This window comes from Molossus molossus, unplaced genomic scaffold (assembly GCF_014108415.1).
Source record: "Molossus molossus isolate mMolMol1 unplaced genomic scaffold, mMolMol1.p scaffold_m16_p_6, whole genome shotgun sequence".
Lineage (NCBI taxonomy): Eukaryota > Metazoa > Chordata > Mammalia > Chiroptera > Molossidae > Molossus > Molossus molossus.
This window is the reverse complement of record NW_023425399.1, coordinates 22,754,947-22,771,641: the sequence shown is the minus strand read 5'-3', so window position 1 is coordinate 22,771,641 and position 16,695 is coordinate 22,754,947. Positions and strand designations below refer to the sequence as shown.

The following is a 16,695-nucleotide window of genomic DNA, read 5'->3' as shown; positions in this document are numbered from 1 at the left end:
AGTTTTTTGTTTGTTTTTGTTTTTTATCCTCACCTGAGGACACCTTTCCATTTTGTTGTTCAGATAGAGCGGAAGGGAGGGAGAGAGAAAGAGAAACATCGACATAAAAGGGACACATTGAACGGCTGCCACCCGCACAACCCAACCAAGGATGGGGACAAACTGCAACCAAGGTACATGCCCTTAGCGGGAAATGAACCCAGGTCTCTTGGAACTGCAGGCCAATGCTCTAACCGCTGAGCCAAACTGGCCAGGGCTGTTTTAGTTTTTAATTGTTAAATTTTTTAAAAATGTACTTTGGAAAGTATATTTTCTAAACATTTTCTTCCAGTCTGCTAGCTGCCTTTTAATTTTTATTAATGTGTCTTTAATTAGAAGTGTTCAACTTTGTAAAAGTCCATTTTATCAAATTAAAAAATATATAGTTAATGTTTTTAGAAATCTTTCAGAAGCTTAATATTTCTGGCTCCTACATTTAGGCTTCTGGTTCATCTTTAATTTTTGTATGTAGTTTTAGGTAGTGGTTCAGGTCTGTGTTTTTGTTTAATTCCAGCATTATTTATGGAAATGATTTTTATAGCCTTGGTACCTTTCTCAAAAATTAGTGGACTGTATTTGTGGGGATATGTTTAGGTCATTAAATCAAGTAGTGCTAGTAGTGTGAGTCTTTCAACTTTGTTCTTTTCAGATTGTTTTGACTGTTCAAGACCCTTTATATTTTCATATAAAATTTAAAATCAGCTTGTCAGCTCAGCTGGTGTGGCTCAGTGGATTGAGCTTCATCCCATGGACTGAGAGGTCCTGGTTTGATTCTCCGTCAGGGCACATGCCCGGGTTCCAGGCTCGATCCATGGTAGGGGTGTGTGCAGAAGGCAGCCAACTGACATTTCTCTCTCACATCAGTGTTTCTATCTCTCTCTCCCTTCTTCTCTCTCTCAAAAGAAACAGCCCTGGCCAGTTTGGCTCAGTAGTTAGAGCATCAGCCTGTGGACCAGAGAGTCCCAGGTTCAGTTCCTGCTAAGGGAATGTGCGTTGGTTGCAGTTTGTCCCTGGCCCCAGTTGGGGTCGTGTGGGTGGCAACCAGTTCATGTGTCTCTCTCACATCGATGTTTCTCTCTCTCTCCTCTTCCCTCTCCCTCCCACTCTATCTGAAGATAAATGCAAAAATGTCCTCGGGTAAGGATAAAAAAATAAAAAGTAAAATCAGCTTGTTCGTTTTTACCAAAACAGTGCCTGTTGGGGTTTTGATTGGGGTTGTATTGAATCTGTAGATCATTTTGGGGAGAACTAATCTTAACATTGATTTTTCTAATTCATGAATATGGTATATCTCTTCATTTAATTTAGACATTTACTTTTTCTTAGTAGCGTTTTATAGTTTCCTAATTTTCTTCTTCTATTTTTTTTTTTAATCCTCAGCCGAGGATATTTTTCCATTGATTTTGTGTTGTTGTTCAGATAGAGTGGGAGGGAGAGAGAGAGAGAGAGAGAAACATCAATGTGAAAGAGACGTATCCAGTGGTTGCCACCCATATGACCCAACCAGGGCCGGGGACAAACTGCAACTGAGGTACGTGCCCTTAGCGGGAACCGAACCCAGGTCTCTCCGGACCGCAGGCCGATGCTCTAACCGCTGAACCAAACCGGCCAGAGCTTTCCATTGATTTTTAGATGGAATGAGAGGGAGAGAGAAAAACATGGATGTGAGAGGCGAGACACATTAATTGGTTGCTTCCCATACAACCCTGGCAGGGCTGGGGATCGAACCTGCAACCAAGGTACATGCCCTTGACGGGAATCGAACCTATGACCCACCCTTTGGTCCATGAACTGATGCTCTAACTACTGAGCAATTTGGCCAGGGTAATTGTGTCCTAAGTATTTAAAAATTTTGATACTATTGTGAGTGAAAATGGCTTTTCAGTTTTTCACTTTAGCATATATATAGTTGATTTTTTTTTGTATTGTTGAAAATATTACAAATGTTCCCCTTTTTTCTTCATTGCTCCCCTCTTTTCTGCTCCCACCCCCCTCTTGCCTTACCCAGCCTAATGTCCCTGTCGATTGGTTGTGCATATATGCGTATAAGTTTTGGTTTATCTCTTCCCACCTCTTCCACCCCCCATCCCTCAGATTTGTCAGTCTGTTCCCTTTTTCCATGACTCTGATCTCTTTTGGTCGACAGCTTATTTTGTTCATTATGTTCCACAAATAAGTGAGATCATGTGGTACTTGTTTTCTTTGACTGGCTTATTTCGCTTAGAAAATACTCTCCAGGTCTCTCCACGCCATCTCAAAGGGTAAGAGATCTCCCTTTCTTACAGCTACATAGTATTCCATTGCATAAATGTAAAAAATATATGGACTGCTTCACGGATATGCGTGTTATCTTTGTGCAGGGGCCATGCTAATCTTCTCTGTATTGTTCCAATTTTAGAGTATGTGCTGCTGAAGCAAGCAATGTAGCTGATTTTTTTAACTTAATTTTTATTTAATTTTTGACATCACAGTTGCTTTATTATTCTCCTCTCTACATATTGTTTTTGTTCTGTACCAGTGTCAAGTTGCAGATATTAATGCCCCTTTATTTCTCAATACTTATTAAAAGCAAGGAAATTTCATACCCATTTCAGTTATCAAAATCAGAGAATTAACATTGATACAGTACTGTTTGCTGTCTGATCTGCATACTTTAGTCAAATATTGCCTATTGCCAGTTGTAAAATTAAATAAAATTTTGGTCAATGATCCATCCATTTCTGGATCATTTGGTGCATTTGTTTGCCAACTCTTTCTTTTTTTCCCAGGCTTCAAAATTTTTAATTTGCATATTTAAAAAATTATGCATTCCAAATTAAAATAATTTTAACAACTACAAAAAATGGCACTCAGATTAAACTGCATTTTACAGCCTGCAGGACACTTTGGACCAGCTTGATTTTTACTCTAGATTTCAACTGTTTTCCCACCCAGTTCTTCCTTTACCAACAAGCAGGTTCTTTTCCTTCCCTGCCAGCCAGACAGGCTCATTTCTTTGTTCTTTTTTCAGGCTTATTTCTTTTAATCTGGAAAAGTTCCCACACATTTTTTTGTGACCTTAATATTATTTATTTATTTTTCAATTACAGTTGATGTACAATATATTAGTTTCAGGTGTGCAACATAGTGATTAGACATTTATGTAACTTACCAAATAATCACCTTTACAAATCTAGTACCCACCTGACACCATATATAGTTACGTATTACAATATAAATTTGACCTTAATATTTTTTAAGGGTATAGGCCATTTGTTTTTTTTAGAAAAGTGACCAGTTTGCTTTATCTAATTAAAAAAACACACACACACACCATATATGTATATATATTTTTTTATTTTAGAGAGAGAGGAAGGGAGAGAGGGAGAAAGAAACATCAATGTGAGAGAAACAAAGATTGACTGCCTCCTGCATGCCCCCTGCTGGGGATTGAGCCTGCAACCAGGGCATGTGCCCTGGTTGGGAATCAACCTGTGACCTTTTGATGTGTGGGACTATGCTCAACCAACTGAGCCACATAAGCCAGGGCTGATTTTTATGTTGTTATTGTTTTTTTTACAAAGATTTTTAAAAGTTATTTTAATTGATTTTTAGAGAGAGAAACATCGATTTGTGTTCTGCCCACTTATGCATTCACTGGTTGATTCTTGTATGTGCCCTGACCAGGGATTGACCCCACAATCTTGGCTTATCAGGACGATACTTTCATTTTCAGATTCGAGTAGTACATTTTTGACAGGAATATTTCAGAAGTGATGTTTCTTCTCAGTACATTGTATCAGGAGACAAATAAATTCTATTTGTCTGGTTTCTGATAATGATAACTTCAGTCACTGGGTTACGATGGTGTCTGTCATGTTTCTCCACTATAATTTTATTGTGAGATACTATCAGTCTCGTCAAACTTGCATTCACTAGTTTTAGTGACGAATGATTCTTTCCTGAAACAGCTATTATTACTGTGATGGTGGTCAAATGTTGCTTTTTAAAAGTACACCATTCGTTTTACATTTATTTATTTTTGTTAATCCTTATCCACAGGAGCCAAACTGGCCAGGGCTCATTTGTAAGGAAGAGCCTTCCTTTCTCCCCCATTTGGTTATTCATTATGGATTCCTATTTTATTGTTGAGTTATTTGTTGCTATCTTTTTTTTAATGTTCTTATTTGTCAGTCTCAGAAAATCTCATTTATGACAGGACTCAGATTTAGAGGTAGAAGCTCTCAAAGAGGACAGCCTATGTCTCTTGGTAATCTGTTCTGGCATTTTTCTTTGGCCTCCTTCATTCTCTTAGCCAGAAGTTGAGCATGTTTGGCAGCCTCTTTCTTTCTTAGAGTCTAAGAAACTCTTTCTTAGTTTTCTTAGTATGTTGTTTCTTCAGAGCAATGAGCTGACATTTGTGTTGCAGGACATGTGTAGTAGTAACAAGGCGCTGAATCCTGGGCGCTTTAATCCTAGGTTTCTTACCTTCTTTTTTTGGTGGCTTTCTCATAACATATTGGCGAACATCATCTTTAGAGAGATTGAAAAGTTTGTGAATTCTGCTAGCTCTTTTGGGCCCCACATGACGAGGCACAGTAGTATCAGTGAGATCAGGAATATCTTTCTCCCCCTTTTTAAAAAAAATGACCAAGTTGAGAACACTGAGATTGGCATCCACAGTGTAACCCCAAACAGATTTGTGCTTTCTCTTGCCACTCCTCCTTGGTCTATAACAGGAATGCCCCTTACTCAAGAGCAGGCAGACACAGCCATGGGTCAAGATGCCCTGCTTCATGGGGAAGCCTTGTTTGTTGTTGCCACATAGCCTTTCCATTTTTCACCCAGAGTGGCAGCAGCAACTTGTATAGCCGTAAACGTCTCATAAAAGGTACAAAGTTTGCATTCATCATCCACTTCAGTGAGTTTCTGGCAGCCAGTGGCTGGGAAAGAGATGTTCAGCTTCATCCTGAAGCAGTCGATTGCTTCCAAGGTGCCATGAAAAAGAACCGCCGCTACTATTTTTAACTTTTTTCTTAAATCCTCACCTGAGGATATTTTTTCATTTATTTTCAGACAGAGTAGGAGGGAGAAATAGAAACATCGATGTGAGAGACACACATCGATTGGTTGCTTCCCACATGACCCCGGCTGGTTGCTTCCCACATGACCCTGACCAGAGCTGGGGACCAAACTGCAACCAAGGTAGGTGCGCTTGACCAGAATCTAACCCATGACTCCTTGGTCCGCGAACTGACACTTGAACCTCTAAGCCAAACCGGCCTGGTCTCATTTTTAACTTTAATGCACAAATTGTACAGTTACCCAGTGGGTTTCCCTTCACTCTAGTTTTTGTGTCCTTCTAACATTCCCCCCGCCCCCATTCTTGAACCTTTTTTTACTTATTTGCTTTCTGGCCCAGTAAGATGTCTGGGCTTAGCTTGTATTTTCATAGTCCCAGCTCTGGAATCTACTCTTTCATAGGCAGGTCTGGGTCCTTTTAGTTGGTTCATACTGATACCTTCAATTCCAGCATTTTATTACAGGGTTCATTCTAGCTTTAACCCTCTTACATAATAATTTGCTACTCGAAACAGTGAGAAATCTGCCTCTCACTATCTACTTGATATCTATTTGTTTGCTCAGTTCTAGAATAAACATTTATTAGTGTCAGAATTGGTCTAGCCAGTGTGGCTCAGTGGATTGAGGGTATGGACTGAGAGGTCCCAGTTTGATTCCCGGTTAGGGCACATGCCCAGGTTGGGGACTCGATCCCATTTAGAGGGCATGCAGGAGGCAGACGATCATTGTTTCTGTCTCACATAGTTGTTTCTATTTCTCTTTAAAAAGAAATTAAAGCCCAACTGGTGTGGCTCAGTGGTTGAGCGTCGACCCATGCACCAAGAGGTCGCCAGTTCAATTCTTGGTCAGGGCACATGCCTGGACCGATCCCCAGTTGGGGGGCATGCAGGAGACGGCCAGTCGATATTCTCTCTCACCGATGTTTCTCTCTCTCTCTCCCTCTTCCTTCCTCTTTCTCTAAAAATCAATAAAGAAAAAAAAATTGTTTTTAGTTTTTTAAAAAAAGTGTTAGAATTGCCAGCCCATTCCACTGTGGAAAAACAAATCTAACCAGAGCTCATAGTTCATAGTTCCTTTAGTTCTTTAGCCCGAATGTAAATAAAGAATCACTACACTTTCTCTTTTCAAGGCTGTGGGAAAACAGGCACTCTCATACATTGCTGTTAGGAACACAAATCAGTACACCTTATTGAAAAAGAGGAATTTGACATTATTAACACAATTACTTTTTTTAAAATTATGTTTTTATTAATACTTTAGAGAGAGAAAAAAAAAAATTGATCGACTGTCTCCTGCATGCCCCCCCAGTGGGGATTGAGCTTGTAACCTGGGCATGTGCTCTGACCAGGAATCAAACCAGGACCTCTCAGTCCATGGGACAACACTGAGCCATACTGGCTGGGCAACAAAATTACTTTTGCCTCTACCTTTTGGCCTGGCATTTCCACGTCAGGAATTTACCCTGAAGATACAACTTCAACAGTGCAAAAGTACAAATTCACAAAGCAGTAGTGTTTCTATTTGTACAATATTAAAAACCATCTAAATGCTGGGGGAGTGGTTGCATAAATAAAATTCCATATACCTGCATTATGGATATACAACTGAGAAGAGAGTGAGGAAGATTATCTATGAACCAATAGTGACTTCTAGGATGTATTGTTAAGTGAAAAACGAAAAGTGTAAAATACTACATGGCATGCAATTTTTTCCCGAGGATGGGGGGTGGGGGATAAAATAGATGTGTATTTTATCATTGGTGGGAAATGAAACACAAGAAGAATAAATCAGAAACTATATTGGTTACCTAATACTCTGAGTATAACCTTTTATTATAGATTTGACTTTTATAATCATGTTTTACATACTCAAAATTAAATAAGTAAAGTGATGAAGATGAAAAATGAAAAATAAAGTGGATTACAAACAGAAAATACAAAGCCTAATGCTATTATTAACAGCTGTAAAATTCTTTCTGAAGGGCATCAGTCCTGTTCCCAGCTCCGTATGGACTCTTTGTAGGATGGCTAACTGTCCTGGTGGCTTTTCTCTTCAGCTTTTAGACTTTGGCTTTCTTTTCCCTGCTGAGTCAGTTACTTCTTATCTTCCTGCAATCCATCTTCCAGAATTCTCTTGACATTTCTCATCTGCTGCCTTTTCCTCCCCCTTTCTCTTTGTGCATTTATACTTTTGTTATTTCCTTACAGTAATTATAATGAGGCTTCAGGAGGATGCAAAGAACAGGGTGTTCATTTTGTGTTTAAAATGGAAGCTCAAGCTTTTGTGCAGAGAAAGTGGGAAATGCCCTTGACTTCTATGCCAGACCCTACCCCTGTAACCTCATCTGCCACCGAGGCCTATAGCCCTTGTTCCTTCCCAGTAGCAATCACTGTCATTAATTTAATGTGAATCTTTCCTGTTCATATGTATCCATGAAAAATATGATTTGTTTATATAGATGCATTTTTATTCCTTTAACTACTGTTTAGTAGTGTGTCATATCAGCACACCTAATTTTTTTTATTTCCCTATTATGGACAATTTTCACTATTTTTCCAGTTTTTTACTGCTACAGTAATCATCCTTTTACTTTTGTAGTATCCATGTGCAAAGGCGTGAGAATTTCTCTAGGAGGCTACTTCTTTACTTTTTTTCTTTTCTTTTAATACATGTTTTTTTTACTTTTAGAGAGAGAAGGAGGGAGAGAGAAAAACATTGATGTGAGAGCAAAGCATCCGTTGGCTACCTCTTGCACTCCCCCCACCAGGGATCGAGCTCAAAACTCAGGCATGTACCCTGACTGGGAATTGAACCTGCAACCTTTTGGTGCATGGGACAGTGCTTAACAAACTGAGCCACACCAGCCAGGGCTACTTTACTTTTTAATGGGTATAATGGAGGTCATTTGGAGGCTCTCTATGGGTCTTGAGGAAAACATTGCATTAAATTTTTTTTACATTTTATACCTATGATGAGAAAAGTAGAATTATAAAACTTCAGATCTTTTAAAAAATATTGAGAAACATGTTTTTTATGGGTCATAATCCCTTATTAACAATTTTGAGAAATGAAATTATTTAACAGATTTGACAGTAAAACCTCATTTGGTGTCAAAACTCTGTCCTAACTGACAAGGCTAATTTAAACCTATTTATTTCACTTGGTATTTACATATATTATTTTTTAAAATATTAATGGATTGCTGGTGGTGGTAATTTATGATATATTAAAACTGTATCACTATATTACCATTCTAAAATTCAAGAAATCCTGAATTTTTAAAAAGTTTATCTTTATCATTGAAAGTATTGTAGATGTTCCCCCCTTTTAAGAAATCCTGAATTCTAAAACATATCTAGGCCCAGGGGTTTCAGAGGGGTCATGGCCCTCTGGTCACCATTGACTAGAAACTTTGTTTGCAGATGAAAATTTGTTTTATTTGTGGTTGATGGAAACTTTTTGTCATTAATGAGAACTCAGACATTTTCTTTCCTTAATTTTTTTCCTCTTTAATTAAATTATTGGGTTGACATTGGTCACAATTTTCTTTCTTTATATTTATTCCAAAAATGTGTTCATTTTTAAATAACAGCTCTTCCTTTTTTGCTTTGATAGCTATAATATTGAGAGTGCTTGCAAATAGATTTTAAATTTAGTAGAACTTTTGTTTTACATTAAGTATTTCAAAAAATGATAAAGCCTTTTACCAAGCTTACAGAGGTTGCTTTACTAGTTGTTCTATAGGATTTGTATAACAATTAAAATATTAACAGACCATTTTAGCTTCTATTGTCTATAGTTGAATTTTTTAAAAATATGTTTTTATTGTTTTTTTTAGGGAGGGAGAGAGAGAAACATTGATGTAAGAGAAAAACATCCATCAGCTGCCTCCTGCATGTACCCCACTGGGGATCGAGCCAGAAACTGGCATGTGCCCTGGCCAGGAATCGAACTGGGATCCCTCAGTCCATGGGACAACACTCAGTCCACTGAGCCACACTGGCCAGGCTAAAGTGGAATTTTAACTTTGGATCGATAAACTTTCTGTATACATTAATGTTTCTTAGTGGTTTTTACACATTTTGATTAAACTCATTCATGTTTTCAGAATTCTTTGTTAAATTGAGTAAATCATTTTTTATCTAGTCTTATTGGAATATAACTCACAGACCATACAATTAAATTGTACAGTTCAGTGCCTTTTAGTATATTCATAAAGTTATGCAACCCTCATCATTATCTAATGCCAGAATATTTTCAGTCACCCCAAAAGTAACCTTGTGCCTTTGAACCAGTCATTCTCTGTTCACTGGCAACCGCTGATCTACTCACTTAGTTACTAGAGCTTTATTAAAAAGCAGGTCCTCCTATCTTAATTTTTTTTTTAATCCTCACCTGAGGATGTTTTTACATTTGTCTGCAGACAGAGTAGGCAGGGAGGGAGGGAAGGAGAGAGAGAGAGATAAACGCTGACTTAAGAGAGATACATCGATTGGTTGCCACTTACACGACCCCAACTGAGGCTGGGGACAAACCGCAACCGAGGTACGTGCCTTTGGATGGAATTGAACCCAGACTCTGGTCCACAGGCCGATGCTCTAACCGCTGAGCCAAACCAACCAGGGCTTTTTTTTTAGAGAGAGAGAGAGAGAGAGAGAAACATTGATGAGAGAACACACTGATCAGCTGGCTGCCTCCTGCATGCCCTCTGCTGAGGATCGAGCCCACAACCCAGGCATGTGCCCTGACTGGGAATTGAGCCAGCGACCTCTTGATACATGGGTTGATGCTCAACTACTGAGCCACACCAGCCAAGCAACCCATCTTACTCTTCCTCAAACGTGTTCCTTGGCCATTTGTGGCCCTTTGTATTCTATGTATTCCAAGTTCTAAAAAAAAAAAAATCCTGTTTTATTGGAATTTCATTAAATCAACAAATTAATTGGGAGATTTGACATCTTTACAATGTATTGAGTCTTTTACATCAAGGACATGTTGTAGCTCTCCATTTATTCAGGCTTTAAACCTTGAAGTTCTGTTTTCTTCATTAAATGACTATCTTTTGTTAAATTTATCTGAGTAACTTATGTTCTTTGTTGTTTTACATTACGTTTTTTGTTTTTTGTTTTTTTTATCCTCACCCGAGGATATTTTTCCATTTTTTGTACAGATAGAGTGGGAGGGAGAGAGAGGAAGGGAGAGAGAGAGAGAAACATCAACGTGAAGGGACACATCGAGTGGCCGCCACCTGCACGACCAACCAGGGCCGGGGACAAACTGCAACCGAAGTACGTGCCCTTAGCGGGAACCGAACCCGGGTCTCTCCGGACCGCAGGCCGACGCTCTAACCGCTGAGCCAAACTGGCCAGGGCTACATTACATTTTCTAAATGGTGATGTTATTGTTGATTTTAGGATCACTTGAGTTTTTAATATGATCTTGAATCTCAACAACTTTGCTGAGAAATAGAGCAGTTATAGATAATGCAATGGATTAACATCTTCTGGAATTCTGAGTCAAACAGTAATCCAGTGCGGAATTTAGAATAAAGATATGTAAGGTCTCAGTTTACCTCCTATGCACTTATTCTTAGGAAGCAACTGGATAACGTGTATTACATAAATAAATAACAACAAACATAATAGCCAAAACCTGGAAATAAATGTTTTTCAACAGGAAAATAAAGAAACAAATGGTTGTACATGAAGACCACTCTGTAGTAAGAAATAATGAATTACTGAGTCATGCAACAACACAAACAGATAAATCATATAAATATTAGACAGCGAAAGAAACCATACACAAAACAGTACATGCTGTATGATTCCACTTACATAAAGGCCAAGAACAGGCAAAACTAATTTTTGGTGATAGAAATGAGAACCACCATTGTCTTAGTGGGAGGAAGGGCAGTGTTGAATGGGGGTTGGTTGACTAGGAAGAGGGCACAAAGGAACTTTTGGGGATGTTGGATATGTTCTATATTTTGATGTGTGTTTGTCAAAATTCATCAGATGGTATCCTTAAGATCTGGGCATTTCACTCTATGTAAATTATACCTGTTTTTAAAAATGAGGGAAAGAACAGGACACAAGTGGTATACGTTGATCCAAGGGGGCAATCTTATACATAAGCACAGTATAATTACCACGTTCAGGAAATTTAACATTAATGCAACCCTATCATCTACTATGCAGTTCACATTCAAATCTCCCAATATTGTCTTTTATATTTTTATTTATTTAATTTTATTTCTCACCTGAGGATACTTTTCCATATCCTTGTGGGGATATGGGGGGAGAGGGAGAGGGCATTGCGGGGGGCGGGGATAAATGGTAATGGAAGGAGACTTAACTTGAGGTAGTGAACTTGCAGTACAGTGTACAGATGATGTGTTGTGGAACTGTGTACCTGAAACCTGTATAATTTGTTAACCAGTGTCACTCCCAATAAATCCAATAAAAAGAAAATATCTTTTAAAAAAATACGGCCCTGGCCAGTTTGGCTAAGCGGTTGGAGCACTGGCCTACGGACCAGAGAGTCCCGGGTTCGGTTTCCGTTAGGGGCACGTACAAAAATAAATAAATAAATACATAAAATAAAATAAAATAAACAATTTTTTAATTGATTTTTTTTTTAAGAGGGAGAGAGAGAGAAACATCAATGTGAGAGAGAAACATTAATCAGCTGCCTCCTGCAGGACCCCTACTGGGGTTTGAGCCCACAACCCCGTCATGTACCCTGACCAAGAATCAAACCGGGACCTCTCAGTCTATGGGACAATGTTCAATCTGCTGAGTCGCACTGGCCGGGCAAGAAAATATCCTAGAAAAATAATTTGAAATCTTGAGTCCTAGGGCTTATTTTCTGGTCCCTATAATTTTCTTTTTTCTTTTATCCTCACCCGAGGACATTTTTTCATGGGTTTTTTTTTTTTTTTCATATAGAGTAGGAGGGGGGAGAGAGAGAGAAAAAAAAACATTGACGTGAAAGGGACACATTGAGTGGTTGCCACCCGCACAACCCAACCAGGGCCACGGACAAATTGCAACCGAGGTATATGCCCTTAGTGGGAACCGAACCTGTGTCTCTCTGGACTGCAGGCCGACGCTCTAACCGCTGAGCCAAACCGGCCAGGGCTCTGGTCCCTATAATTTTCAATGGCCCATTTCATTTCTGTCAAACTTCAAGAAATAATGTTTGGAAAGTCAATGGTATCAAATTTAAGATTAGGAGTCTTTAAAAATGCAGAACTAGAATTGCAAATTTTGCTTTCATTTTCATAAAAGTTTTGTTGTATTTGCTTTTTACTGCATATATATGTATGGCTTTAGAAACTGGGTAGTTTGAATTGCAATCAAGTGGACAGTATTTCTGTTAATTGATGGGATTTGTAATCACCGCTGGGTGTCCCCTAGACTCTGGGATCAAGAGGAAGGAAATTTGACTTAGTTGGTGAAATGCTTAACATCCTTATTTTTCTTTTTAAATGGTATTTTCTTGATATCTCTCTCTCTCTCTCTCTCTCTCTCTCTCGCTCTCGCTCTCGCTCTCGCTCACACACACACACACACACACACACACACACTAATATATATTAACTGTAGAAAATATCAACCAAAAGTCAAGAAGAAAGTGAAGTACTCCCAACTCCACCACCAGAGGTGGTAATGGCTAACACCTTTGGTGTATTTCCCTTGCCTTTTGTCTGTGCAAACACATTCATACAATTTTAATTTTAAAAAACATGATGGAATCATACTGTTTGACTTTAACTGCTCAATTCACTTGCTGCTGCTTCGACATTTTTTTTTTATCCTCACCTGAGGACATTTTTCCATTCTTTGCTCAGATAGAGTGGGAGGGAGAGAGAGGTAGAGAGAGAGAGAAACATTGACGTGAAAGGGACACATCGTGTGGCTGCCACCCACACAACCAACCAGGGCCAGGGACAAACCGCAATTGAGGCACACACCCTTAGTGGGTACCGAACCTGGGTCTCTCTGGACCTCAGGCCAACGCTCCAACCGTTGAGCCAAACCGGCCAGGGCCTGCTTCGACATTTCTTACTAAATATTCTGCAGTTTTGGGAAATGCGTGTTCTAGTTTTCTGTGAGCTTAGGCTCCCGAGCTACTGAGGGTCTAAGTCTGGGCAGCTGAAGAGTGTGGTAGGTTAGCGAGATGAACAAAGATGTGCAGATGAGAGCAGTGATTAACCAAAAGTTGATAGAAACTGGAGAAAGAGGACACCTCAAAGAGTTGCTGAGAGCTAAATTAATTGAATGTGGCTGGAAGGATCAATTGAAGGCACACTGTAAAGAGGTAATTAAAGAAAAAGGACTAGAACATTACTGTTGATGACTTGGTGGCTGAAATCACACGAAAAGGCACCTGGTACCTGACAGTATAAAGAAGGAGCTTCTACGAAGAGTAAGAACATTCCTTGCTCAGCATGCCAGCCTTTTAAATTAAATTAGATTGTGTTGTTTTGTGGTCTTATTTCTGAAAGTAGAACTTGCCATAAATTAGGAATTGCTTTCCCAAAATAAAATCCTTTTTTGTATGATGGTATTCAGTTTTTGGTAATGATGTATACATTGTATTGATTTTTCTCCCTAAATGTGTTGTTTTAATAAATATCTCATAAATAAAAATAAATATTCTGCAGTTTTTTCCAAATGGTTATCTATGGCAGTGTTCCTTGATGGAAATACAGTTCACTATACAGGCATACTTGTTTATATTGTGCTTTGCTTTATTGAGCCTCACAGATTCTGCATTTTTTACAAATGAAGGTTTATGGCAGCTTCACTTCCACGTCTGTCAACACCATTTTTCTAACAGCATTTGCTCACTTTGTGTCTCTGTCACATTTTGGTAATTCTTGCAATATTTCAAACTTTATTATTTCAGTTTTTAAGGTGATCTGTGATCAGTGAGCTTTGATCTTATACATTCACATAAGATGGTGCATTTAATCAGTAAATGTTGTGTATGTTCTGACTGCTCCGACTGGCTGTTACCCCATTTCTTTCCCTCTCCTTGGGCCTCTCTGTTCTCTGAGACATAAGAATATTGAATTTGGGCCAATTAGTAATTGTACGGTGGCCTCTTAAATGTTCAAGTGAAAGGAAGAGTTGCACATCTCTCACTTTAAATCAAAAGCTAGATATGATTAAACTTAATGAGGAAGTCATGTTGAAAACCTAGATAGGCCAAAGCTAGCCCTCTTGTGCCAAGCAGCCACATTGTGAATGCAAAGGAAAAGTTCTTGAAGGAAATTAAAAGAGCTACTTTAGTTGAACACATGAGTGATATGAAAGCAAAGCAGCCTTACTGTTGATACGGAGAAAGTTTTAGTGGTCTGGATATAAGATCAAACCAGCTACAACATTCTTTAAGCCAATGCCTTTTCCAGAGCAAAGCCCTCTTTGATTTTATGAAGATGGAGAGAGAGGTGAGGAAACTACAGAGGAGAAGTTTGAAGCTAGCAGAGGTTAGTTAGTTCATGAGGTTTAAGGAAAGAGGCCATCTCCATAACATAAAAGTATAAGGTAAAGCAGCAAGTGCTGATGTAAAAGCTGCAGCAAGTTATCCGGAAGATCTAGCTAAGATAATTAATGAAGGTGGCTACAATAAACAACAGATTTTCAATGTAGATGAAGCAGCCTTATGTTAGGAGGAGATGCCATCTAGGACCTTCATAGCTAGAGAGGAGAAGTCAGTGCCTGGCCTCAGAGCTTCAAAAGACAGGCTGATTCTTCTTAGGAGCTAATGCAGCCGATGACACGAAGTTAAAGCCATGCCCATATGCCATTCTGGAAATCCCAGGGCTCTTTAGCATTATGCTAGGTCTACTCTGCCTGTGCTCTATAAATGGCACAACAAAGCCTGGATGACAGCACATCTGTTTATCTTAGTTTACTGAATATTTTAGGCCACTCTTGAGACCTGTTTCTCAGAAAAAAAGAATTCCTTTCAATGTGTTATTCCTCATTGACAATGCACCAGATCACCTAGGAGCTCTGATGGAGAGGTATAACAAGATGAATGTTTTTTTCATGCCTGTTAACACAGCATCCATTCTGCATCCCATGGATCAAGTAGTAATTTTGACGTTCAAGTCTTATTATTTAAACAGCTGCTGTAGATAGTGATTCCTTTGATGGATCTGGGCAACATAAATGGAAAATCTTCTGGATAGGATTCACCATTTTAGATACCAATGAGGACATTTGTGATTCATGGGAAGAGATCTAAATATCCACATTAACAGGAGTTTGGAAGAAGTTAATTTCAACCCTCACAAATGACTTTAGTGGAGGAAGTAACTGCAGATGTGGTGGAAATAGCAAGAGAACTACAATTAGAAGTGGAGCCTGAAGGTGTAACTGAATTTCTGCAATCTGACAACAAAACTTTAACAGATGAGAAATTGTTTCTTATAGATGAGCGAAGGAAGTGGTTTCTTGATATGTAATCTCCTGGTGAAGATGCTATAAAGATTGTTGAAATGATAACAAAGGATATAGAATAATATTACATAAACTTAGTTGATAAAGCAGTTGCAGGGTTTGAGAGGATCGACTCCAATTTTGAAAGAAGTTCTGCTGTGGGTAAAATGCTATCAAAAAGCATCGTATGCTGCAGAGAAATCATTCATGAGAGGAAGAATCAGTTGATGCTGCAAACTTAATTGTTGTCTTAAAATTTTCCACAGCTACCCCAGCCTTCAACAACAACCTAGTCAGTCAGCAGGACCCTCCACAGCAAAAAAGATTATGCCTCGCTGAAGGCTCAGATGATGGTTAGCATTTTTTAACAGTAAATATTTTGTAATTAAGGTATGTACTGTACATTTTTTTAGACATAATGCTATTGCACACTTAAACTACAGTACAGTGTGAACATACTTTTATGTCATTGGGAAACCAAAAATCTCATGTGACTTTTTATTGCTGTATTGAGGTGATCTGGAACCAAACTCGCAATATCTCTGAGGTATGCCTGTAAACACCTTTCTAATTGCTACTCTATGGAAGTTATTTTCTTGCTTTTCTTTTTTTAATCCTCACCCGAGGATTTCTTTTCTTTTTTTTTTTTTTTTGCATTTATCTTCAGATAGAGTGGGAGGGAGAGAGAGAAACATCAATGGTGAGAGAGACACATCAACTGGTTGCCACCCACATGACCCCAGCTGGGGTGGGGACAAACTGCAACCGAGGTACGTGCCCTTAATGGGAACCGAACCCAGGACTCTGGTCTGCAGGCTGACGCTCTAACCTCTGAACCAAACCAGCCAGGGCTCTTGCTTTTCTTTATTGTTGGGATTCTTATATTTACATCCCAACACTATAGTTTTGTCTTTGAACTTTTTACAGATGAAATCAATTGCACTATACATTCTTTTCTGTTCTTTCATTCAACGTTTTGTTTTTAAGAATCATCCATTTTGTTGTGAGTAGCTATAGTTCATTCATTTTTATTTTATAATGTTCATTTATTGAGTACACTAACCATGTATTGATTCTACTGATGGCGGGCACTTTGGTTGTTTATAGCTCAAGTTACAGATGATATGCCATTAACATCTGG

The 16,695-nt window shown here is 38.7% G+C and overlaps 1 protein-coding gene, 1 non-coding gene and 2 pseudogenes across 8 annotated transcripts in view; 2 read left to right on the top strand and 2 right to left on the bottom strand.

The window, feature by feature from the left end:
- The window catches only part of ASXL1 (ASXL transcriptional regulator 1), an 86,755-nt gene that overhangs the window by 54,995 nt on the left and 15,065 nt on the right, over positions 1-16,695 (top strand). Inside the window, exon 2 of one of the 7 annotated variants that reach the window (XM_036245128.1) lies at positions 15,821-15,944. The exons of 5 other annotated variants lie outside the window; for them this stretch is intronic. Coding sequence is in view for 1 of the 2 variants with exons in the window: in XM_036245127.1 (XP_036101020.1) it covers positions 15,902-15,907 (6 nt within the window). In the remaining variant the exon portion in view is untranslated. The remainder of the gene's footprint in view (positions 1-15,820; positions 15,945-16,695) is intronic. One more of the 7 variants, XM_036245127.1, reaches the window with a different exon arrangement.
- LOC118619392 lies at positions 2,355-2,457 on the bottom strand. Its single transcript, XR_004957173.1, has one exon. It is a non-coding gene; the product is annotated as a U6 spliceosomal RNA (small nuclear RNA).
- Positions 4,225-4,986, bottom strand: LOC118618712 (annotated as a pseudogene).
- LOC118618352 lies at positions 13,184-13,572 on the top strand (annotated as a pseudogene).